The sequence below is a fragment of the Bos grunniens genome, chromosome 7, assembly GCF_055505025.1.
Source record: "Bos grunniens cultivar Pamir isolate PY7600 chromosome 7, Bosgru_T2T1.0, whole genome shotgun sequence".
In the NCBI taxonomy this organism is placed as follows: domain Eukaryota; kingdom Metazoa; phylum Chordata; class Mammalia; order Artiodactyla; family Bovidae; genus Bos; species Bos grunniens.
Genome location: NC_141171.1, coordinates 60,992,725 through 61,019,804, shown reverse-complemented (window position 1 = coordinate 61,019,804; position 27,080 = coordinate 60,992,725). Strand labels below are relative to the sequence as shown.

Below are 27,080 nucleotides of genomic sequence, written 5' to 3'. Positions count from 1 at the left end.
TGGTAGGGGTTGATCTGATGTGCTCCAAGGTCCCTCCTGGAGAAGGCAATGGCACCCCACTCCGGCACTCTTGCCTGGAAAATCCCATAGACAAAGGAGCCTGGTAGGCTGCAGTCCATGGGGTCGTGAAGAGTCGACACGACTGAGCTACTTGACTTTCACTTTTCACTTTCATGCATTGGAGAAGGAAATGGCAACCCACTCCAGTGTTCTTGCCTGGAGAATCCCAGGGATGGGGGAGCCTGGTGGGCTGCCGTCTATGGGGTCCCACAGAGTCAGACACGGCTGAAGCGACTTAGCAGCAAGGGCCCTCCCAAGCCAAGGAGAGTGAGCTGCTCAAGAAAGTGAAGTCGCTTAGTCATATCCAACTCTTTCGCGACCCCATGGACTGTAGTCTAGCAGGCTCCTCGTCCATGGGATTTTCCAGGCAATAGTACTAGAGTGGATTGCCATTTCCTTCTCCAGGGGATCTTCACAACCCAGGGATCGAACCCAGGTCTCCCGCATTGTAGACAGACGCTTTACCATCTGCGCCACCAGGAGCTGCTCAAGAACCCATGTTCAAATCCCAGGTTAGACACTCACTAGCTCCCAGACCCTACATGACTGCTTTAACCTCTCCGTGCTTCAAGTTCATCACTTACAAAATGGGGAAAACAGAAGCAATCTCACACTGCAAGAAACCATTGCAACAGTATTCAAAAGTCTCTTCACAGATACACACTGAACAGCCACAGATGGCATGTGGTCTGTGAGTGGACGGACAAGAGTGGCCGCTTGTCAAAAGTGGCCAAAGCCGGGTGACGGTGGCATGGACATTCTCGATTCCCTTCCTGCCACTGGCTTTGGCTCTGTACGTTCGCTATTTTTCCATGATAAAATGTTTAAAATACGAAGTTCTTTGCAGAGAACCTGACACCTAGTCATATAAAACATTGTTCTGCTCAAAAATTTGCCTACCTAATGGGTAAACACAAAACCAGACTAGGATAAAAATATTTTTTCTTGCCCTTCCTGAGCTGTCATTCTAGTTATAGGGATAAAAGCACACAGGCACAGCTTTCTCAGGCGGTCCAGTGGTTCAGACTCCGCACTTCCACTGCAGGGGACATGAGTTTGATCCCTGGTCAGGGAACTGAGATCCTGCATGCTGCACGGAAAATAAGACAAAGCGCTAGCAGAGAGTAAGTGGCACCCTCCATGTCAGCAGAACAGTGTGCTTCACAGACTTTCCAGAGTGGTCACGTGTGAGCAGGGGCTTGAAACACAGGTAGGCTATGAATATATTAAAATGCTGGGGATGAATGTCTGGAGAGGAACTTTCAGGTCATTCCAAAAGATTTTTTAATCTGCCTCGTCTGATGAACACGTGCTCTGAAGAGGCTCATAGTCTAGCTCATTTACTCACCCAGTGAGGATTCTGAATGGCTACTGTGTTCCAGGCATTTGTCTATTCATTGTGGGAAAAAAAATGTTTAACAAAGTGAACAAAAATCCTTGCCCTCATGGAGCTTAACAATCTGGAGTGATTTCCTAAATACTTAACGAGACATATGTTACAAGAGATGCATCTATTGTTGGGTACTTCTATGCCATGCATTCTGTGAGGTGCTTTAAATCCATACGTCCTTTGATTTTCATTGACTCCATAGTGAAACAGCTTTATCAGGGAAGTACTATTTATCGTTATCTCTACACCTGAGGAAATGGAAATTCGGAGAAGTCACATGACATACCAAAGGTCTCACCGCTGGTAAATCACAGAACCAGGACTCAAACCCAGGCAGGCTGACTTCAGAATGCTCTCTGCTACATATGGGATGGAGCAGTGGTACCTGGATGTGAGATGTCACCAAAATGATAGCGTGGGAGCTGAGTCTTATGCAGGATGAATAACGCAAATAGTAGAAATTCCAACAGGAGACAGAACATAGCTGAATGAGCCAATACCTCCTGGAAGATTCATGACATAGCCTGGGGCAGGCCAGGATCCCAAAGAGAAAGCAGACAGCTTGTGATAAAGTCAGGGGCCTAACTCTTCAACCTCGAATACCTGAAGGCCTTAGCACATGAAGTTAAACTTTAGGTTTGCATTTAAGAGTACTTGGTGGCTCAGACAGTGAAGAATTCACCTGCAATGCAGGAGACCCAGGTTCAGTCCCTGAGTTGGGAAGATCCCTTGGAGGAGGGCATGGCAACCCACTCCAGTATTCTTGCCTGAAGAATCCCCACGGACAGAAGAGCCTGGTGGGCTACACTCCATGGGGTCTCAAAGAGTCGCAGACACTGAGCAACTAAGCACAGCAAGGAGCCATGCATGATGTGTGAGCAACGGGGTGGCATCAGACACGTGCTCTAGGGGGACTGATCTGCCATCGGGGCTGAGGACAATCAGGAGAGGACAAAGTCTGGTGTGATAGTAAATACACGAACCCAGCTGTGAATGGACAAGGACCCAGACCGGAAGTCAGGGAGAGTAACAGGAAGGTCAATCCAGTTCAATTGATTCCTCATCAGCTGAGTGTCCACAGGATGTAATTGAGGCATTCAACTATGTTGGAGAGGGAGAGACAGTAAACAACCCTGCTCATTCTCTTCTAAATGACTTTATTTGGGTTCCCTCCATCCTTATCACAAGAACTGTGCTTCCCTTTCTTACAGAGAAAAGTTTGCATGGGCAGGAGTTAATTCTATCCTTCTATCCTTGATCTTGCCCTTCTAAAGTGTTTCAGAGACAGAAGGATTCAAAGTTTTGTGCACAACAGATGCTCATTTTATGTACTTTCTATTATTTAATTTCCAATCCTGAGAGTTAGGGCCTAGTATCCCCATTTCATAGATTGAAGAACAGAGGCCTAGAGAAGTAGTTCTGCCTTCTCTCTTGACAATTTGCCTTCATTTGCTCAAGGTGCTAGAAGACAATGAATAGAAAGAGAGTAGTCCCTGTCTTCATGGAACTTGGAATCAAGAGGTCTGGGGACCTTGCCCACTGATCCTGGCATTTCCACTTATTCCAAGGAAATGCAGGTAGATCATCTTCAGCAAGTCAATGAGTTTTCTGAAACTGTAAATGCCTCAGCTGTAAAATGGGAATAATGACATCTATACTTTGTAGAATCTTTATGAGAATGAAATGTAATAATGCAAACAGAAGGCTCAGCAGAGCACACAGCACATAGAGGATGCTCAATAAATGGCATTGATGATGATGATAATGCAGGAGGAGATAGCTATTAATACTGCAGTGCTTATGTTAGGGACTCGCTTCCCAGCATAAGCCCCCATTTGCAAGGCTTCTTCTGACTCAAACCAGTATTCCTTCTTTTGTTCCAGAGAGAGAAGGAAAAGGGTGACTCATATCCTGGCAATGATGAAGCTTCTGGCTAGCCTGCAGCAGCTGGGGAGAGGAAAGCCCTAGGGTGAAGGGGAAACATAAACCCCCAGGGCCCAGTTGCTGGGCCATTGCCTTTCCTGGGTTCCACAAGCATCCTAATCATTAGCACCAGCCAGGAAGCCCCAATGAAAGTGAACCCTGGGTCTCTGGTAAACAGAGCCAGCAAATGTGTCCCCTTCTGCGCTCAGGTGAAAGAGTTAAGTCTCCTGGGTCTCACACAGATGAAGAGTGGGTAAAGGTACCCAGCAAAGGTTGCACTTCAACCTGCCCCATAGATGGCCAGAACTTTGACTTAGAAAAGAAGTTAGCCCTGGTTTCAGGGGCTGTGGAGGCAGCAGCATCCCAGACCAAGCAAGTCAACACTAGTCAAGCCATTTTTTCCAGTTCTCCATGTGGCAGGTGCTCCTTCGGGTGTTCAGATCCAGTTTTAGAACAACAAGGAAACAGCATACCAACTGAAAAATGGGCCAAATTCACTAACACGACATTTCACAGAACAGACCATAAATGGCCCATAATCATTTGGGGAAAAGGTTCAGCAGCACAAGTCATCAAAGAAATGCACATTAAACCAATAAGGTGACAAAATTTATTGATGAATAGACTGGTAAAAATGAAAAACAATTAAAATGCCAAGAGTTTTCTGGGTAATGGGGAACTGGGTATTCCCACACAATGCTAGTGTGCAAATTAGCACAATCTTTCTAGAAGGCAATCCAGAAATGTGTTTACCAAACGCCTGCATAGTTCCTTTGACAGAGTAATTCATTTCTAGGAATTTAAATGAAGAAAAGAAGACATACGCAGAGATATTCATTTCAGCATGGCTTACAAGAGCAAAAAAAAAAAAAAAAAATATATATATATATATATAACTACTTACATGACTAACGATAAAGGATTGATTAAATACCTTTTGGTTCAACCCTCAATATTACATAACCATTAAGATATTAAGATACTAGGTAGAATACTTGCTGATGTGGAAAGTATATTGTTTGGAAGACAAAAAAAAGCATGTTGGAACAGTGTGATTCCAAGTTACAATTACTATACAAAGAATGATTCCATTTTTGTACAAAAGATATAATCCATAGGAATCAATAGGAAACAAAAAGTCAGAAAACACATATAAAAATTAACGGTGGTTATGTTTGGGTAAGATTACATATTTTCATTTTTTTTCTTTATGCTTGCCAGTGTTTCCTAACAATTCTATTATTAAATATTTTTAAATGATAAGGAGTTGGACTTGATGATTTATAAAGATCCTGCCATCTCTGACAGTTTGCACATCTATGATTGATGTCCCAAGTGTCTTCAAACAACCCATAGTGTGGGCTTACTATGTGGTCTCTGGAGCCTAAGTCACTGCCCACAGCTGCAGCCCTCTGCATTCCTCTCTCCCCATACTGGGCCCAGCTGTCCCCCCAGCCAGCCTGAGAACGTCCCTTGTCTGTCATTTCTGTGCCTAGCCAAGAGCTAAGCAAAGGAGCTCAGCACAGTGACAGGTGACACAGGGGCACAAAGACATGAAAGGCACAACTCTAGTTCCAGAATCTTCCTGGGCCACAGGACTCACACACAAAATGCTTGGTTGTATAACACAGACTAAGACAACCAGAGGCTAGAGAAAGCAGGGCAAGCTGGGCTAGAGAGGCCTGCTAGAGGAGAGGGCCACACAGGGATGGTGGGTGAGGGCACTACAGGCAGGGGCCCGGAACAAGGAGAAGCCAACACAAAGTCCTTTGCGACACATGCCCCCAACCTTTCCAAGAAACTTTCACAACCCTTAATCTGTTGAATTTCTGAACTTTGACCTGAATGGGTATAAGTTAAGTCTCCACAACAGAAATCCTCCCTCTATCTAACCCAGGATTAGCTGCCAAAGACAAGTCTTTGGGATAAAGCTGATAAATTACCTTTCTACTCACTCTCCCCACGCCTTCCAAAGGGGGAGACGGTGAAGGGGAGGGCCAGGGAGGGTCTAGGGGGAGGAGAGGAAGTTACAGGAAGGACCAGACATTTCACATGCAAAGAGTGCTCACCCCCAACCACCGGGCCTTGGGCTTCTCTTGCCGGCACCACCAGCCCCATTTGACAGATGGGAGAAAGGAGGCTCGAGGGTTAAAATGGCTTGCTCTGGGGTCACCCAGCCAGAGAGTGGGGAAGGCGACTCCACTCAGGCCTTCTGACTCCAAGTCCAGTGCTATTTCGAGGTAACACACAGGACCTGGAGTCAGGAGCCCTGGGTGGCTCTGTCACCCACTGGCTGCATGGTCCTGTACCAGCCGTCCAGCCCTCACAGCCTCGATCCCCAACTGTAAAATGAGGAGGCCCGCGAAGACCCGCCCAGGTCCTCTTCCGGCTGGTTCTCGGAGCCTTCTAGGGGCGGCTGCCAAGCTCCCCCTATCAATTACACTTCCCAAGTTGGGACGGCAGAGATCACCCGAAGGGCCTCAGCCCATCACGTGGTTACATAAAAAAAGCAAAACGTCCCAGATTAACTTCCACTGCACTGCTTCTGCTGATACACGATTACCCAAATTTCTAGTTTCCTTTGGTGAAATTTGCCTGCTGGGTAGGCACTTTGGACGGCTAAAACGGCAAATGTGAGCCGAAGAACACAGAAGATGGTGTTGAAACCTAGGGTCGGGTCCAAAGTGGACGAGTTCTTCCTGTGGGTCTCTGGACGAGTCTCTGGCTATTTCAGGCCTCCTACATCCGCGTCTTAGTAGAGGGGTTTGGAGACACCCCCGGACAAGCGAGAGGGCCGAGGGTAGAACTTTTCTAGCAGCAACTCTGCCCACCCTGTATCCAGTCCCCCCCGGTCCCATGCTGTCGGCTAGAGGGCTGGGGGCTAGGGGGCTGGGGGCGCGGTGGTGGTGCCGAGGCTGGGATCGGCCTTCGGAGCAGACAGGGGCCCGGGGCGAGTGCCGGCGCCCGGTGACTGCCACTGGAGCTCCACTGCAGTTTCGTCAGAGGTAAAGGTACGCGCCCGATGCGCGCGGCGTGTGCACACAAACACACACTACCGCGCGCAGACCATTCATCACACTTTTCCCCGGGCCTAGAGAAGCTCGATCATATGCCACTAGCCCCTGCGGCCCGTGCCCGGAACCCACCCAAGCGATCCCGCCACCGACCACGAGGCCCCGCGGCTCCCTGACGCATGGACGTCCGCAGCGATCAGGGACCGGCCTTCTTCTGCGCGTGGCGGGCTTCCTCTCGGCGACACCCGGCCACGTCGCGCGGTTCCAGCAGCCAGCGGGACTCGCCACCCAGAGTCCCCCAGAGCTGAACGTCTCGGCTGCTGCGTCCCCTCCAAGTCGCATCTCACGGCAAGGAGTCAGCTAGCAAGCCTCTCCCCGCCCACCCGGTCCCATGACAGCTGCTGCCGCCCAAGACAGGCAGATATAACAAGAAGCAAAGTTTCCCTCTCTCCCCTCCCACATCCCGCCCCCCTCCCCCTCCCTTCCAGTGTTATGCAAAACAAGCCGGCACCGGCGCTCAGACTCCAGGTACCAAACCAGCCCTAGCAAGCCGCGCCCGGTAGAGCCCAGCAGCCCCTCTGCCTCCGGCGTGCACCCGCATCCGGGGTCTCATTCGCGGCTCGGCTGCACCCCCAGCCTCCCCGCTACCCGTGGCGGGGTGACTGTAGAAAAAAACCCTAACTATGGGGCCAAACTTTATGCTTGCAACAGGCATGGGGTGGGGAAAACTGGGGAACGGGTAGGGGGCGCGCATTCCCTGTGCGGGCATTTTCCGGGCAGTTTATCCCAGCAGCAACCGCCCCCCCTCCCGCCCCCGTTTCCAAGTAACCAGCTTCCTCGCCCCTCCCGGCCCAACGGAGCACCCTCTCCTGTCACGCGCGTGTCGCCAGTGGGTCTCCCAGGCGCAGCCTGAGCCCTGTTCGCCGCCTCGCCTTCCCTTCCCCCAGCATCGCCGAGCGCGCACCAGGGGCCGCGCGCTGCAGGGGGACCCAGACGCCCCCAGACAGTCCTCCGGCCCCATCCTGCCGGGCTTTCGCCCCCGGGGACTCCACCGAATAGCGAAACCAGGAAGGTGCTATCCCCGCCCGCATGTCCACGTGCCCTGCAGACCCCTATGCCTTCAGCGGGCAATTGGCAGAAAACTCCGCGCTGCGGGAGCTTTTAGAGAGCCTCGAGGGGGCTAGCTGTAGCAGACCTGGTACCCGAGACCGGAGGATCAGGGGACTCCGGGGACCGGGACAGGCGCCTGCGCCGGGGCCACAAGTCCACGTGAAAGTACGGCAGCAAGTGCCGGGAGCCTGAGGGCGCGCCTTCTGCACCCAGACTCAGCATGAGGGTCCCCCACACCTGATGCGGCTCAACCTCTTCAAGGAAGCACCGAACCCCCCAGCTCAGTGGGCAGGGGGGTGGGGGTGGGCCGGAATCCAAGCAACCAAGGCTAGACCCTCCCCAGCGGCCGTAGCGACCGCAACGGTCCGGCATGCGTGGTGGGGGGACCTCCAGCTCCCTGTCCCCAGAAAGAAGTGCATCGCAGGGTGCATGGAAGGGGGACTCTGCAGTCTGGAACCCCCGATCCCCTCAATGCGCCCACCGCTGCCTCCTGGCCTCCGCGGCTGCGGCGGCAGCCTCCGCAGCTCAGCGGCCCTGGCTACCCGGCCGTGGCCCCTGCTGATCTTACCTGCGTGTCCGCGAGATAGTTGAGGAAGAAGGAGGAGAGCTCCTCGTCCAGCAGCGAGCCGCAGTCGTTCCCCGCCATCTTCCAGCCGCGGCTGCAGCGTGCGGCGGAGTCAGCGCCTAGCCGGCCGGGGGAGGGAGCGAGCGAGCAAGCGAGGGAGGCGGGAGGAGGGAGGGCGGAGCTCAGGCCCCCGCTGCCGCAGGGCCGCTGGCCGCGGGGGCGGGGCCGCAGGGCGCCCGCGCAAGCCGGGGGTCGCACCCCACTTTCCCTGCGCAATGTGTGGCGCCGGGATCCTCGCCCGCGGCCCCCGGCCCGGGAGGAGAGCGCCCGCAGCCGGGTGACGGTAGTCAGCCAGCAGCCCGATGCCTGCGCAGCAATGCAGGCAGCCCACTGCTCCTGCCGACCGAATCACGTTGCGTTAGCGCTGGGCGGGTCCTTACGAGACAACCTGCTTCGGCACAGCTGGGGAAACTGAGGCCTCAGAAGGCAGAGGACCTCGTTTGATGCCACGATATAGTTTAATACAGGAAAACAAAGCCCAGGTCTGACTGCCCTACAGGCTTGAGTGTCTCGCTGGGCTGCAGCCAGAGAGGGAGGGATACCATAGGTCAAAGGTGGAGAAATCAAGGAAGGCTCCTCGGAGGGGGAAGCTTTTTAAAAAAAATCTTTTCTTTGGAAGATGCGTTGACCCATATTCTTAACTATCTCTCTCTCTGGCTTCCTTCACTGTGTACTTCCCCCCCGAAAACTTCAACTCCTTCTCTGACCACGTCCACAGTGCCTTGAAGTAGCCAGCTTCCTGCTGGCCCACTGGCCTCCCAGTTTCTTGGGTAAGCCATCCGACTGCGGAATACTGTTCCCTGTCTGCGGACATTCACCGAGTAAACCACATCTTCACTGTATCCTTCCCTGCTGCTCCTCGGACTGTCAACTCTCTCTCCTGCCACTTCCATCATTCCCGGCGGCCTTAGCTCTGCAGACCTTTAAAACACTGGTAACGGTTGCCATTTTACCGTAGTTACAGTGAAGATTTGATCTTCAGACGTCTTCCTACTAGACTTTAAAGACCCATGAAAGCAGGGCCTGAGTTTGCTTTTGCACATACTGTGTCTCCAGTGCCAGGCACATAGTAGGTTCTTAGTAATGTGTTAACTAAAAATCCCAGAGGATTTAGATCTCCCATTACCATCACCACACATTTCGTAGATAAGAAAACTGCCTAGGGTAAAGGGTATGCATGGAGTGAGTGCCAGGGCCAGATCCAGAGCCCCCAGGCCTCCTGACGCCAGCCTTGAACTTTCATCATCATGCCCTGCTGTTTGCCAGCCAGGAGATGAGGGCACCGCCTGGGTAAAGGCAGAAAGGCGGGAAGATTTCAACCTGTTTTATTGGGCCCTCCTGCCGCCTGCTCTCCTCCCATCCCAAGCTAGCAAGGCCTGCCCCACCCTGCCCACCCTTCCTGGCTCCCTCCCAGCCGGAGGAGGAAAGGAGAGTACAGGGAGAGTCCCCAATACACCTGCTCAGACTTGAACACCAGAGCAGGAGCTTCCTTCTCCAGTTTGAGGTTCCCAGAACCAGAGGGCGTGATTTCACTCTTTGGGCTTTAGTTCAGGGCGCTTTTAAGGAACAATGGATCCCAAGAGAAAGCCTACATGGAGCTTTGAAGCGCTAGCCTGGGAGTCAGCAGTCCCAGGCTCTGGTCCAGCCCATCACATCTCACTCCAGTATTGGGCAACGCAGGGAGTTAAGAGCGTGGGCCCTCTAGTCAGAGTGCCTGGTTTCGAGCACCTGCAAGTCATTTATTCTCAGGCTTTGGTTTTCTCATCTACACAAATGGGGACCATAGAATTACTTACTTAAGAGGGGTGTTATGATGATCGAGGAGCTAACATATGCAAAGTGTTTGGTACAGTACCTGACTTCATGAGGGAAGTGCTAACCTCTCTGGTCCTTTGTTTCCTCATCTGTAAAAATGGGGGTGAAATATATGTCCCCTGAAGCCCTGGCCAACGTTATTTTCCTCTCTTCCAGAGCTTATATGCTACTGGCTACCTTGAACTCCAATAGGTCTGAATTTGAATCCTGGTGCTCACTAGCTTTGTGCTAGTTTACTTAACCTCTCTAAAGCCTCAGTTTCCACCAGGTAGGGATCTTGAGAAGACTGAATGGAACAATGCATGTAAAATTAATTGCTTGGTTCTGTAGCCTGCAAAGAGGAAGTGCTGATTCTCACAGGCATCATCATCACTACTGTCACCAGGATCATCACCTTCAGCACTAAAGACATGTGCTCTCCTGAGGCCATGCTTTTTTGCTGCTGTTTGTAGACATCAGAGCCAGAGCCTCCCAGGACGCTGTTTCCAAGAAGCATCCCTCCCAGATCCAGTCTCACCTCTGATTGGTGTTATGCCCTTTATTGCCCAGAGGCCATTCTTGGAGGATCCCTGAGACTAGCCATCTCCAGCCTTGGCCTGGCAGAGCTGCAGTGCCAGACAGGGCCTCCCAGGGAAGCCCTCAACAGCGCCACCCAAAAGCTTTTGTCTTTAATTGCCCAGCTACAAGGCCTTTCTCACTAATCCCTGTGTCCTCAGAATGGGCTACTTGTTGGCAAGAGACTCAGATGAGAAGGCACCTGATCTGAGATATCTAACCTCTTTTACAAAAACATCTTATCCCAAGGATTCCTTTATTAAAGGCCACTCAATAGATTCTCAACCTCTTCACATTCTCTGATCCATAAAAGCCCTCAAGAAACCTAACGGGCTATATAATCTTCTGCAATTACCGTCCCCTCTCTGAGGCTGTTTCCATACCTGTAGAAAACAAAAGAGTTGGGCTAAATCGACCTCTACTGAACCCTCTAGCCCAGATATTATGGGCGTTTATAGATACCAGCCCAAACTTAACAGTTTCTCTCTCCTGCGCATGTGCCAGACAACTGAGCTTATTATCATCTCAGATTGACTTCAACAACCCTGAGTATTTGGCGGTGTGATATCCATTTTATGACTGAGGAAACAAATGCTTAAAAGGGGTTGAAATGATTAGTCCAAGACCAAGCAGAGACACAGCTGAGATCTGAAGCCAGATCTGTGCACGGTGTAAACCGCAGACCCCAGTCATGACAGATACTTGGTCCCTGTCACCAAAGATTAAAATTCAATAGGTCAACAGTGGGCCCAGGAATCTGCATTTAATAGGTTCCCCTAAATGACTGTGCTGCAGGAAACTACCCATCAGTCAATAGACATTTGATGAGCACCCACTAAGTGCCAGCTGGGATGATGTGAACCATGGATAAATCAGTGAACACAACAGCTGCCACCCCTGCCCACACTCTATTCAGAACAATTGCTTAGTAAATTTTTGCTAGTGAATGGGGGAGAGGGGACATGAGTCTTGATCATCACTGAAGTTTCCTGCCAGCTGCCCACAACTCAGTGATTCTCTGACCCAGGCCAGGGAGTCTGACACACCTATTTCCCACCTATTTCTCCAGTCCCAGGAGGCAGGGACTCAAGCCAAGAGGAACTAAGAAGTCACCCGATTTGTATTGTTAATTTAGAGAGCTGGCTCCGTCTCCTATTGAATTGTAGAACTTGAGAATTGTGGAGTGTATGTTACCCATCAGCTTCGCTGAACACGTAGCAGAATGTGGCCAAAGCCACACACCCCTTCGGGACAGAGCCAGGACTAGAAGCCGGGGCTCTAGGTTGGATGCATCGTGGTCAGGTGTCTTCACAGGACAGACTTCTCATGCTTGAGCCTGTGGAAGAAACCACCCAGCTGTGTCAGTTGAGGGTCTCAGAACTGGGGACTAGAGCTTTCAGTGCCTGAAATTCTATCATGGGACTTCCCTGGTAGTCCAGTGGTTATGACTCCGTGCTTCCACTGCAGGGGGCGTAGGTTTGGGGAGGCTCCACATGCCACACAGTGGAGTCAGAATAAAAAAAAGAAAGTCCAGCATAAGCAAAGCATTTCTTTATGTTGCCCTCTTCTCCCTGTAGGGCCAACTTATAAACTCACCAGTACATTTAGGGGATACTTAGCAGATCACTGTCTCTTTTACACACTACAAATGCTGAAAAGTGTTCCCAAATCAGCAGATGAGGGGCACTAAACAGCTGTGAAGTTGCCTATGACTGTTTCCCAGTTTTGCAAGTGCAGGTTTTCATTCACTCACCTCTGCCTTGTTAATGACTGTGCACAAAGCATGGGAATAATGAAGCGGGGTAGGAATAGAAACACCTGCTTTTTCTTCATCTGTTCACAGAGCAAAATGATCCTAGACAGGTGTGACAGGTATAATGGTCCCTCATTATACCCATTTGATAGATGGAGAAACAAAGGTCCAGTGATATGAATTATTCTGTTTTTTTACAGAGATGTAAATTCTACCAGGTTACTACATATATATAATATATAATTAGATGTATAAAATACATATATATGTGTATTACATGTATAATATAATACAGCAACATTTAAAGAGTTACCTGAATTAAAGGGCAACATCTAAATTTAGTATCTCTAGCAAATAAGGCAAGCAGATGGTAAGAATGCCTGAGTACCTATTGTTTGTGAATATCTTTATACTCTATCACTTTGGGACCTTTTTAATGATCAACCTATCTGTCCTACCTGACCTAGAATTTTGTGTGGATCAAGTTCACTTACAAAGGACTTTGAACTTCACATTCACTATCCTAAATCATCAATAATGCTCCTTTGGAAACATATCCTAAGGATCTGATTCAAAAACTGGAACTGCTACAGCATAATGTTTATGTAGAGAAGCGGACAACAGAGGATGAGATGGTTGGATGGCATCACCGACTCGATGGACATGGGCTTGGGTGAACTCCAGGAGTTGGTGATGGACGGGGAGGCCTGGCGTGCTGCGGTTCATGGGGTCGCAAAGAGTAGGACACAACTGAGTGACTGAACTGAACTGAGATAGATAAATAGATAGATAGATTCAATAAATATTTTTAGAACCTGCCAGATGCTAGGCACTGTGCTACAGGCCCACAAATAGTAACCATAATATAATCTTTGCTCTCTTGTAACTCACAGCTGTGATCTCTACAATATGCAGGGGAGAGACTAGTCAACATGCTAGGATGAAATAAGTCTTTTTAAAAAAAAGATTATTTCTGAATGCACCAGGTCTCGTTACTGCACTTGGGCTTTCTCTAGTTGCAGTTAGAGCGGGGGCTACTCTCTGATTGTGGTACTTGGGCTTTTTGTTGCAGTGGCTTCTTTTGTTGTAGAGCACAGGCTCTAGGCACATGGGCTTCAGTAGTTGTGGCATGGGGACTCAGCAGTTACCGTTTGTGGGCTCTAGAGCACAGGCTCAATAGTTGTGGGGCATGGGCTTAGTTGCCCCATGGCACGTGGAATCTTCCTGGATCCCGATCGAACCCATGTCCTCTGCATTGGCAGGCGGATTCTTAACCACTGGACCACCAGGAAGATCAGATCAGATCAATCGCTCAGTCATGTCCGACTCTTTGCGACCCCATGAATCGCAGCATGCCAGGCCTCCCTGTCCATCACCAACTCCCAGAGTTCACCCAGACTCATGTCCATCGAGTCAGTGATGCCATCCTGCCATCTCATCTTCTGTCATCCCCTTCTTCTCTTGCCCCCAATCCCTCCCAGCATCAGTCTTTTCCAATGAGTCAACACTTTGCATGAGGTGGCCAAAGTAGTGGAGTTTCAGCTTTAGCATCATTCTTTCCAAAGAAATCCCAGGGCTGATCTCCTTCAGAATGGACTGGTTGGATCTCCTTGCAGTCCAAGGAACTCTCAAGAGTCTTCTCCAACACCACAGTTCAAAAGCATCAATTCTTCGGCACTAAGCCTTCTTCACAGTCCAACTCTCACATCCATACGTGACCACAGGAAAAACCATAGCCTTGACTAGATGGACCTTTGTTGGCAAAGTAATGTCTCTGCTTTTGAATATGCTATCTAGGTTGGTCATAACTTTCCTTCCAAGGAGTAAGCGTCTTTTAATTTCATGGCTGCAGTCACCATCTGTAGTGATTTTGGACCACCAGGAAAGCCCTGTAATAAGTTTTTTCATGGAAGCTGGGGGAGCTGAAAGCTGGGTGGGGCTGGGAGAAGAGCCCATGGGAGAGGTGGGATCCTGAGCCAAGACAATGAAAGTAGTAGGAGGGATCTGGAAGAGTGAATGGGTGGAGGCCACATTTTAGAGTGCGAATCACTAGGCTTTGGTCATAGATAAGAAATGATGGGCTGATTACAGGGAAGAGCTTCAGTGGATGATGAGTCTTAGAGAAGAGGCAGCTCATAAGGGTTCTCCTGAGTATAACCTCAGATATGCAGATGACACCACCCTTATGGCAGAAAGTGAAGAGGAACTAAGAAGCCTCTTGATGAAAGTGAAAGAGGAGACTGAAAAAGTTGGCTTAAAGCTCAACATTCAGAAAACTAAGATCATGGCATCTGGTCCCATCATTTCATGGGAGATAGACGGGGAAACAGTGGAAACAGTGTCAGACTTTATTTTTTTGGGCTCCAAAATCACTGCAGATTGTGACTGCAGCCATGAAATTAAAAGACGCTTACTCCTTGGAAGGAAAGTTATGACCAACCTAGATAGCATATTCAAAAGCAGAAACATTACTTTGCCAACAAAGGTCCGTCTAGTCAAGGCTATGGTTTTTCCTGTGGTCATGTATGGATGTGAAAGTTGGACTGTGAAGAAGGCTGAGCACCAAAGAATTGATGCTTTTGAACTGTGGTGTTGGAGAAGACTCTTGAGAGTCCCTTGGACTGCAAGGAGATCCAACCAGTCCATTCTGAAGGAGATCAGTCCTGGGTGCTCTTGGAAGGAATGATGCTAAAGCTGAAACTCCAGTACTTTGGCCACCTCATGCGAAGAGTTGATTCATTGGAAAAGACTCTGATGCTGGGAGGGATTGAGGGCAAGAGGAGAAGGGGACAACAGAGGATGAGATGGCTGGATGGCATCACCAACTCAATGGACGTGAGTCTGGGTGAACTCTGGGAGTTGGTGATGGACAGGGAGGCCTGGCATGCTGCGATTCATGAGGTCGAAAAGAGCCGGACACGACTGAGCGACTGAACTGAACTGAATTGAACTGAGTATTTTCAGATGACTGTGGGACAAGAGGAGGCATACAGGAGGAGCACACTGATACCAAGCAAAAAATTGGAAAGAACCTTAGCATCTAGTAAGAAAGAGCAGTTCAATTCCACACCTAGTTACAAACAGTAGACAAAAGCTCACACATGTGTACAGAGAACTGTGTTCAAGGGTGTTCATTGCAGTATTATTAATTATGGTAAAAAAAAAATACAGCTTATAGGAAAAAATGAACTGTGGTGAGACCACACAATGGAATATTAGACAACTGTGAAAATTAATAACAGCTGCATGAATCCACAAAGATAAAACACAAAAGCAATGAGTGAGATAAATAGGCAGCCTAAGGATACATGCAATGTTATACTATGCATGTAATGTTTTTAAATATGCAAAATAATTTTCCATTGCATTGGCCAGTACACATATATAAAGTAAAAGCATAAACATGGAACAGCAAAGGTACAGCTCATTTCAAGAAAGTGAGAGGAGAGGGGGGACCCAGGGCTGGCTTTATGGGTGAGCCACCTCACTCTTGAAGTCACACTGGCCTTACACGTGGTTAATTACTCTGCTGCTGCCGACTTGAAATTCATGATGATTTTAAATAAGGGTTCCTGCATTTCATTTTGCACCAGACCCTGCAAGTTATGTAGCTTCTCCTGGTGGGATTACATTGTATGTAAGAGAGTTCCAGTTATACCTGTGATCTTGTTTTTAATCTCAAAAATATTTTTAAAGTATCAGTGTTTGTTAAATCTGTGTAGCGCATTGTTCCTTGTGCTTTTCTGTATGTTTGAAATATTTTATAATTCAAAAACAATGAAGATACTCGGCAGAAGGTAGAAAGCTATATGGAAAATGTACGGGAAAATACGTATAACATTAAGTGAAATAGGGTTATAAAAATGTTTATAAAGTGATTGTAGTTGTGTGCATAAATGTACTTTTAAAGTGTATATGTTAGAGTGACCTAAGGAGTGTGAACAAACAAAACATGAGGATGGTGGAAATAATTTCTTTTCATATTTTCATTTGTGTTTTGTTTCAATTTTGTTTTTATAATAAATAAAATTGCCATCTATGTTATTTAAGTAGCCTATCTGCATTGTAACAGAGACATTTCAGAGACTTAAGATCTCAACATAAAGGAGTAGCTCTGATGGAACTGGTAGGAACCCTTCCTAAAATGAGCTTTGAACCGAATGTCAGTTTGGAGTCCCACTTGGGGACCGAACTCACGTTTGGACAAACCTCTTCTCCAGGCTGAGACTCAGATTCCCCCTCTGCACAACAGTGCGCTTGGACTGGGTGGGCCATCCCAAATGCGCCTTGGATGGGTGTGTTCCCCCGAGACCAGGGCCCTGACTGTGAGATGCTCTGATTCCCGCTCCCCTTTGCAGGGGAAATCATTTGGGCCATGTGTAGTTTGGCAGCAGAGATGGTTGGAGTCAGGATCCTGAGCAGAGAATCCAGGTCAGTAGGCCACCCTAGGAGCGTTTTATATGGGGTGGAAGCTCTTTGGTTCCTGGAGCAGCCAGAACTTCAGAGTCCCAGGGAAAGGGGCATGGCCTCACAGGCAGGGCAAGGTATAGGCACAGTGTGGTATCATGGGCACAGCAGAGCATCCTGGGCACAGCATGGTGGGGGCAGCCCTGCGCTCTTCAGCTTCCCTGAAGAATACTGGCAGACAACTCCAAAGATGAAAGATCGGTTGAAAGGGAATAGTCCACCTTCTGTCAGAGTTATTATTTTTCATTGTAATTTTTTTTTATTATTTTTTGGCCTCACCCTCGGACATGTAAGGATCTCAGTGCCCCAACCAGGGATCAAACCCACATCCCCTGCGTTGAAAATGCAGAGTCTTAACCACAGACCACCAGGCAAGTCCTCCACTACAAATTATTTTAAATTACATGTGATACAATTATTTTTATCCTTGTATAAAAAAACGCAAACAAGAGGCTTCCCTGGTGATCCAATAGCTAAGACTCCATGCTCCCAGTGCAGGGGGCCCAAGTTCAATCCCTGGTCAGGGAACTAGATCCCATATGCTGCAACTAAGAGTTCACATGCTGCAACTAAAGACCCAGGGCAGCCAAATAAATAAGTAAAATGAATATTTTTAAAAAACGACAAAAAAAATGTAAACAATACAAAGAAAGGACAAGCATCTGTGATCACCTTCACCCAATATCACTCCTTCCCCATAGGTGCCCACTGTTACTGTTTCATGAATTGCCTTACAGAAAAGGGAAAAAAAAGAGATTTTTTTCTTTGCTTTTTATACATATAAAACCTAGAAACCCTCAAAGTTTCGATTGAGACTTTTAAACAAAATGGAATCCTACTACAATCACTATTTTGTAATTTCCTTCTTAATATGTCTTAGAGGTCTTTCCATATCAGTACATGCAGATCTACCTATTTCTTCAAACTGTTGTTCAGTCACTAAGTCATGTTCAATTCTTTGCAATCCCATGAAGTGCAGCACTTCATGCCAGACTTCCCTGTCCTTCACGATTTCCCAGAGTTTGCTCAAACTCATGTCCATTGAGTCAGTGATGCCATCCAACCATCTCATCCTCTGTTGCCCTCCTCCTCCTCCTGCCGTCAATCTGTCCCAGCAGCAGGGTCTTTCCCAGTGAGTTGGCCCTTTGCATCAGGTGGCCAAAGTATTGGAGCTTCAGCTTCAGCATCAGTCCTTCCAATGAATATTCACAGTTGATTTCCTTTAGGATTGACTGGTTTGATCTCCCTGCTGTCCTCTTAAGAATCTTCTCCAGCACCACAATTCGAAAACATCAATTCTTCAGCGATCAGCCTTCTTTATGGTCCAACTCTCATATCCACACACGACTACTGGAAACACCGTAATTTTGACTATATGGATCTTTGTCAGCAAAGTGATGTCTCTGCTTTTTAATATGCTATCTAGGTCTGTCCTAGCTTTTCTTCCAAGGAACAAATGTCTTTTAATTCTTTCAAATTGCTGCATGGCTCTCCCCAGGGTGAATGTGCCAGGGACTTGATTTGTAACTTCTGGCGCATCATGTTTCTAGACTTACATTCTTCAGGTGGTTATATGGTCCTAGTTATATCACTAAAGACTATACAAAGCTGGGGATAGAAAATAATGACAGTGGATGCATTTCTTTATTCTTTCAATCAACAAAAGCCTGTGGAATGCTTCCTTTGAGTATAGACTTCATCTTTTAATCAATCAAGCCAGACCTGCATGTATGAGTTTAGTGAATAATGTCAATCATTTTACTACATTGTTTGAAACTCATCCATCATTCCTTCATGACCCATCTACTTTGTGCCAGGCATTGTGCTAAGCTTTGTGGGACTATAGAGTATTAGTCGTGGCTGCTTTGGTTGCAATTAATAAAAAAACCCTACTTAACCTAGCTTTAACATATAATATGTTGGCTTCCATTAATTAACACATTTAAAGGAGGAATGTCACCAGGAAGACGTGGATGTTCATCTCTCAGCTCTGTTTTCCCCTGAAAGCTTCATTCTGGGACAGGTTCTGTCCTGGTGATGGCAAGGTGGTATGCTCCAGGCCTAAACCCAATCCTCTTAGCAAGTCCAGCAAAGGAGCTGTGCCAGTTGCCTAGCAAAAGACTAGGATTCAGTCTGATTATATCAATTTGGCTCAAATGCCTGTCACTAGGCCAATCCCTGCTCCGATTTGTCAGTACTGGGTTACATGCCCACCTCTAAGTCTAGGAGTCAAGCTGTTTCATTCAACAACCCTGCTATCCCCAAACCAAGGTTCTTAAAAAGAGACCATTAATTTGAATGGGAAATAATTATATCTCTTTCTATTAGCTTCTAACTAAAATTTAGCATTTCCTTCTATTATGAATAGAGCAAACATTTCATAACAGTATTAAAAGTTCCTATAACTTTGGCACTAATAGAAATCACAGATATTTCATATCTCATCACAAAATGTCATTTACATTCATCACTATTTTGAAACTTAGGGTAACTATCAGACCAATTAGATCTTGCTATTCATGTGTTAATAAAGAAATATATATATATTGCTATATAAAAATTTCTTATCATGTGATAACTGTTTCAATATAATTGAGTTTTAAAAAATTATTTGTAGTTGATATTAAGCATTTAAAAACATCAACATGAGGAGGGGTCCATGGCCCACAAAAAAGGTCTAGATATAATATGGGAGAGATATATAATATCTAGATATAATATGATTTCCTCCCCAAAAGGACATCAGGTGCCTTTGCCAGAGGTGCATCTGCCCCACCGGGAACACTAACCTACACAGCTCAGGAGCAGCTGATCCTCATGACTCTGCTGACTTTATTGTCCCCCAGAAGCCCTGAAGAGCTTCTCCATACCAGGAGCCAAAATTTCCTCTGTCAAAGGAGGTGCAAAAATAGAAGGAACAAAATGAAACCTGGATGTCCTTTGTGAAGAGGAGGAGGAGACTTAAGCAAGATGCTTAAGGAGAAGTTCATGAGATCACTTTGCTCTGCAGATGCCTACTTGTCTCAGCATAGAGCCCAGCAATAGGCCTGCCCTTTGACCAGGATTCCCTCTTCCTGGGAGTTCACCTTGGAAACCAGTAGAAGGAAGAGAACAAGCTAGCCAGGCAAAAATATTCACTAAGGTGGGCTGGGGCTAGGGAGGCTGGGTCAGGAGCCTGGAGTCAGGCAGGCCTGTGTTTGAAGCCTTGCTCAAAAGGGTAACCAACACTGCCTGCCACACACATGAACACTGCTCCTCAGACATCAGCGTGGTGTCTAGTTCTTCCCCTGGATTTCAGACTAGCTTTCTGACTTGATTTGACCAAGAGAACTCAGCAGAAAGGATGCTATCCCAGTACCCGCCCTAGGAGTCAGGACAATGGGAGCTTCTGCTTTCACTCTCCAGGAAGCCAGTCACTGCGTAAAGAAATCCTGCTAACATGCCAGGTAGACCATGTAGAGAGACAGAGGCCCTGAAGGATGCGAGGCCACAGAAACAGAAACCAGCTGTCGCCATTTTAGCCTCCCCTCCTGCAATACCAGACATCTGAATAAACCCATCTTGCAGCCCCCAGCCCTAGTGAAGCTGCCTCAGTTAGTACTGTGTACAGCAGAGATGACTCAACTCCATCAAGCTCTGACCACACTGCAGAACCATGAACACGTAAATAGTTCTCGTCCCTTAAGCTACCACATTTTCATTTTCTAAGTGAATGAGTCTCTGTTTTGTAAGTTCATTTGTACCATTTCTTTTTAGATTCCACATGTAAGGGATGTCATATGCTATTTCTCCTTCTCTGACTCATTTCACTCAGCATGACACTCTCTAGGTACATCCGTGTTGATGCAGTGGCATTATTTCATTTTTGGTTTTGTTTTGTAATGGCTGAGTACTTACTATTCCACCATACCTATGGGCACAACCTTTAAAAGAATAACATAGCCCGAGGACACGACATAAACTGATTAGAACCAAAGAGGTCCAAGATGGTAGACAAGTCGACTTCCACTAGACTGTGAGCCTCAGTACACACTCATTTAACATATCAGCAAGCTGAATGACAAACCCACAGGTGCCGTAACAGTTCCAAGGCCAGCCATAAAGGTCAAAAAGTGAAAGGTGGCCCAATTCCTGGAAATCCCTGTCGCTTCCCCAAAATAGCTGGAGTATTCCTTCTACTCATTAGCCTATGAAATCACCCACCTCTATAAAAACTGACAACTCCATACCCTGGGGCCACTCTCACCTCCTGAGATGGCCCACACTCTGTCTGTGGAGTGTGTTTCTCTCTAAATAAACCCACTTCTTACCTATGACTGAATTCTTTCTGTGATGAGTCATCAACAACCTGAGCTTCATTAAGTCCTGAGACCAGGTGTGTGATCTCAGTCCTGGCCAATAGGTTCAAGTCCCATTCCGGGTTTTGGCTGAGTTTGAGTCCCAGCCTGATTAACACAGTTTTAATAGTCAAGGCTATGGTTTTTCCTGTGGTCATGTATGGATGTGAGAGTTGAACTGCGAAGAAGGCTGAGCACCGAAGAATTGATGCTTTTGAACTGTGGTGTTGGAGAAGACTCTTGAGAGTCCCTTGGACTGCAAGGAGATCCAACCAGTCCGTTCTGAAGGAGTGGATTTCTTTGGAAGGAATGATGCTAAAGCTGAAACTCCAGTACTTTGGCCACCTCATGTGAAGAGTTGACTCATTGGAAAAGACTCTGATGCTGGGAGGGATTGGGGGCAGGAGGAGAAGGGGACGACAGAGGATGAGATGGCTGGATGGCATCACCGACTCGATGGACGTGAGTCTGGGTGAACTCTGGGAGTTGGTGATGGACAGGGAGGCCTGGCGTGCTGCGATTCATGGGGTCTCAAAGAGTCAGACACGACTGAGCAACTGAACTGAACTGAACTGAATAATATGTTATAATTTCCTGCAGCGGCTGAGTTTCTCTAAGTTACTGGAATGACTCTACTGGATAGAATAGCATGGAACCATTAGAAATCATAAGCACAAAGTTCATGAACTTTATTTATTGTATAATTTGAAGTAAAGAGAGTCTGATTCCAATGAAGAAAAAAATTTTCTGAATAAAAGTTGTAAGGCAATAGGAGAAATAAAAACTGTTAGTGTACTTGGGTGGTGGGTTTTATTTACAAATGTCCTTTAAAGATTTCTGTAGTGTTATTCTCAACTTCTTAATTATAAATCATTTTAATGCAATTTCCAAATGGGATTAAGTTTTGGAGAAAACATGGAGAAATGAAGACTATGTATTTGAGTTTTGATTTTACTGAAAATGTTCTCTACTCAAATTTTCTTTAATTTGATCTTCATAAAAAATAATTTTTGTGCAATTATTAAATAGAAAACTGATCATTGTGCAATTTATCCAGTGCTATTATGAGCCCAGCAGGGAACTAAGTGCTTGTGCTCCTGCATTTATTCAACAAATAGTGAAATCCAGAGCTCAAGAGGAGGGATTTTCATGCTTTGTTCTTTGATGCCTCCCAGCAACTCTATCATGTCGGTGGTGTTATTATCCCCATTTCACAGATGAGGATACTGAGACTCAGAGAGGTTATGTTTCTTGTCAAAATCATTCAGCTTGGAAGTGGCAGGACTGAGATTTGAGCTCAGGTCTCTTGAGACTGTCTTCTCATTATCATTCACTTCTTAGCCCACAGCAGTACAGACTGCTCCGATTAAACAGACTGACTCAGCAAGTCTGTAAGCACTAAGAAGCAGCATGCTTTTGTCATAAAATAACAGCATGGAGTCAGGAGACCTGAACTTGGATCCTGGGTCACTGTGTGGTTATTCCCTCTGTACCTTCATGGCCTCACAGGCTAAATGAGGGATTTGGATAAATACTTGGAAAATTCTGGAAAATAACCCAAAGCATAATGCCTTGGACCTTAACTTTAACCGATTAGAGTAGGTTATTCTTAAAATTGTGATTCAAATGTCCCAACTGTGCTCAGATACTATTCTAAGCAGTATTTGGACTTAAAGTTCCAAGATTTGGGTTCAAAGATTGGCTGTGCTTTTGAGTGATTTGGGGTCAGTTTTCTAGCTCTCTGACTTTCAGTTTCAAGGGCAATAGCAATCCTAACCTCTCTCGTTGATTGTACGGACCCAGTGTGGACCCAACCCAAGTGGAAGAACTGAATAGTCAATAAATAAATACAATATGTATGTGTATATATAGATCTTAAATGAAAGACACTTTAATGAAACCTCACAGTAAAAGTACATAATATATACAATTAGTATAAATCTGTTTTGGTGTTTTATAATCACTTAGGAATTCTTTGACAGGTAGATATATATAATTTGAATGTGTATACTATATATGTGATATAGATGATATACAATATTCAGAAATATATTTTAATATGATAAATGAAAGGTAACATGCCTGCATCTCTGTGATGATAGAATTTCAGTGGAAGCTCCCCCCAGCTCCTCGCCCTACCCCACCTCAAATCTTCCACCCAACATCACACCTGGCTGGAGAGTGGGCTTCCCTGTATCCTGGGCTTACCATGATTAATGCACTAACACCTGGAGTGAAAACATTTTCTTCTTTAAGTATCCATTTCCCCCTACAAGACTATGAACAAATCAAGGCCAGGAATTGAGTCTTATTCTTAGATACAACAGCCCTCACTGTAAATGACACAGAGTAAGTAAATAAATATTTGTTAAGCTGAAGAAAGTAGGGAAAACCACTAGACCATTCAGGTATGACCTAAATCAAATTCCTTATGATTATACAGTGGAAGTGAGAAATAGATTTAAAGGACTAGATCTGATAGATAGAGTGCCTGATGAACTATGGACGGAGGTTCGTGACAGGAGACAGGGATCAAGACCATCCCCATGGAAAAGAAATGCAAAAAAGCAAAATGGCTGTCTGGGGAGGCCTTACAAATATCTGTGAAAGGAAGAGAAGCGAAAAGCAAAGGAGAAAAGGAAAGATATAAGCATCTGAATGCAGAGTTCCAAAGAATAGCAAGGAGAGATAAGAAAGCCTTCCTCAGCAATCAGTTCAAAGAAATAGAGGAAAACAACAGAATGGGAAAGACTAGAGATCTCTTCAAGAAAATTAGAGATACCAAGGGAACATTTCATGCAAAGACGGGCTGGATAAAGGACAGAAATGGTACGGACCTAACAGAAGCAGAAGATATTAAGAAGAGGTGGCAAGAATACACAGAAGATCTGTACAAAAAACATCTTCATGACCAAGATAATCACAATGGTGTGATCACTCACCTAGAGCCAGACATCCTGGAATGTGAAGTCAAGCGGGCCTTAGAAAGTATCACTACGAACAAAGCTAGTGGAAGTGATGGAATTCTGGTTGAGCTATTTCAAATCCTAAAAGATGATGCTGTGAACGTGCTGCACTCAATATGCCAGCAAATTTGGAAAACTCAGCAGTGGCCACAGGACTGGAAAAGGTCCGTTTTCATTCCAATCCCAAAGAAAGGCAATGCCAAAGAATGCTCAAACTACTGCACAATTGCACTCATCTCACACGCTAGTAAAGCAATGCTCAAAATTCTCCAAGCCAGGCTTCAGCAATACGTGAACTGTGAACTTCCAGATGTTCAAGCTGGATTTAGAAAAGGCAGAGGAACCAGAGATCAAATTGCTAACATCTGCTGGATCATCAAAAAAGCAAGAGAGTTCCAGAAAAACATCTACTTCTGCTTTATTGACTATGCCAAAGCCTTTGACTGTGTAGAACACAATAAACTGTGGAAAATTCTGAAACAGATGGGAATACCAGACCACCTGAGCTGCCTCTTGAGAAATCTGTATGCAGGTCAGGAAGCAACAGGTAGAACTGGACATGGAACAACAGACTGGTTCCAAATAGAAAAAGGAGTATGTCAAGGCTGTATATTGTCACCTTGCTTATTTAACTTATATGCAGAGTACATCATGAGAAACGCTGGGCTGGAAGAAGCACAAGCTGGAATCAAGATTGCTGGGAGAAATATCAATAACCTCAGATATGCAGATGACACCACCCTTATGGCAGAAAGTGAAGAGAAACTAAAAAGCCTCTTGATGACAGTGAAAGAGGAGAGTGAAAAAGTTGGCTTAAAGCTCAACATTCAGAAAACTAAGATCATGGCATCTGGTCCCATCACTTTATGGGAAATAGATGGGGAAACCGTGGAAACAGTATCAGACTTTATTTTGGGGGGCTCCAAAATCACTACAGATGGTGATTGCAGCCATGAAATTAAAAGACGCTTATTCCTTGGAAGAAAAGTTATGACCAACCTAGATAGCATATTCAAAAGCAGAGACATTACTTTGCCAACAAAGGTCCATCTAGTCAAGGCTATGGTTTTTCCAGTGGTCATGTATGGATGTGAGAGTTGGACTCTGAAGAAAGCTGAATGTCAAAGAATTGATGCTTTTGAACTGTGGTGTTGGAGAAGACTCTTGAGAGTTCCTTGGACTGCAAGGAGATCCAACCAGTCCATCCTAAAGGAGATCAGTCCTGGGTGTTCTTTGGAAGGACTGATGCTAAAGCTGAAACTCCAATATTTTGGCCACCTCATGCGAAGAAGAGTTGACTCATTGGAAAAGACTCTGATGCTGGGAGGGATTGGGGGCAGGAGGAGAAAGGGACGACAGAGGATGAGATGGCTGGATGGCATCACTGACTCGACGGACATGAGTTTGATTGAACTCTGGGAGTTGGGGATGGACAGAGAGGCCTGGCTTGCTGCAATTCATGGGGTCGCAAAGAGTTGGACACGACTGAGAGACTGAACCGAACTGAAGCTGAATTGACATGCTGTAGAGCTTGGAGACTCTTAAAAGCAGAAAGTATTTTTAAAATTTGATCTATTTTATATGAATATCAAATAGGCACATGGAAAGATGCTCTATATCATTACCAGTCATTAGGGCAACATAAATGACCATCACAATGCAATACCACTACCCCTTCCCTGTGATAACTGAAATTTCAAAATCTTGCCATATTCAGCATTTGTAACAATGTGGAGCAACTGGAACTCTCATATAATATCGACAGGAATGAAAAATAATTCAAATACAAAATGACACCACTTTGGAAAATAGTTTGCCAGTTCTTTAAAAAGTTAAACATATACCTTCCAAATGATCAAGAAATCTCACTCTACGTATTTATACAAAAGAAATTTTTTTTTTAAGTTTACATAAAGATGCATAGGTGAATCATCATAGTAGATTAACAATAGCCAAAAACTAGAAAAACTCCAAATGGCAGACCAACTAAACAAATTGAACGAACAGACAGATCATGGTAATAGTTATTCAATGAATACTGTTCAGCAATAAAAAAGAACAAACTCCTGACATACGCAACAACAGAGAAGAATCTCAAATTCATTCTGTTAGGTGAAATAATGCCAGACTCAAAAGATTGAATACAGCATCATTCCATTTAAATGAAATTCTAGAAAAGGCACAATTATAGTAAGAGGAAGTAGAGTGCATAGATTGGGAGAAACAATAGATTACAGAGGAAAGTTTGGGGCCTCGTGGTGGTGGTTACATAACTATATATGTTTTTCAAACTAAATGTTATACTTAAATTGGTGTATTTTATTGTATGTACACTTCAATAAAGCTAATTTTTTTTGTGTGTGTGTGTGTAATAAAGTTTTATTAAAGTATAAAGGAGATAGAGAAAGCTTCTGACATAGGCATCAGAAGGGGGCAGAAAGAGTACCCGCTTGCTAGTGTTAGCAATGAAGTTACATACTCTCCCAATAAAGCTAATTTTTAAACCGTATATCTATTTTCATGTTTTTTATTTTTAAACATGGGTTGCTTTTTAGAGTAGTGAGTGTCCTGTCCCCAGAGAATTCCAAAGACCAGCCAAATGGATATGTGTCAGGCATGTTGTAGAAGGGATTCCTGAGTTGGGTGCAAGCCCAGACGAGATGGCCTTTAGCATCGTTACGGTTATGGAATTTAGGCTTAAGTGAGTATTGCCTAATGTGTAGCAGAAAGAACAATGGTCTAGGAGTCAAGAGCCATTCATTCACTCATTCATCATTTACTGAACACCTAACACAAGCCTGGCAATGTTCAGCAGTGTTGAGCTTAAGTTAGTTTAAGTTGGGTTTCTACATAGTCACACCTAAAAAATCCTAACAAATATAATCCCATTGAGAGTGCTCAGTTGCTCAATCGTGTCTGACTCTTTGCGGCCCCATGGACTGTAGCCCACCAGGCGCCTCTGTCCATGGGATTTCCCAGGCAGGAACACTGGAGTGGATTGCCATTTCCTTCTCCAGGGGATCTTCCTGTCCCAGAGATGCAACTTGCATCTCTTACCTTGCAGG

At 45.9% G+C, this 27,080-nt stretch overlaps 1 protein-coding gene across 9 annotated transcripts in view; it reads right to left on the bottom strand.

Moving 5' to 3' along the window:
• Window positions 1–8,414, bottom strand: part of PPARGC1B (PPARG coactivator 1 beta) — a 113,376-nt gene extending 104,962 nt beyond the window's left edge. For 2 of the 9 annotated variants that reach the window (XM_086412411.1, XM_086412413.1), the window contains exon 1: window positions 6,541–6,773. In XM_086412411.1, coding sequence (XP_086268537.1) covers window positions 6,541–6,729 — 189 coding nt within the window. In that variant the 5' untranslated portion in view covers window positions 6,730–6,773. Of the gene's footprint in view, window positions 1–6,540; window positions 6,777–8,065 lie in introns of those variants that run through there. The other 7 variants (XM_086412412.1, XM_086412414.1, XR_015167733.1 and 4 more) reach the window with 6 other exon arrangements.
• Between the last annotated feature and the right edge of the window lie 18,666 nt (window positions 8,415–27,080).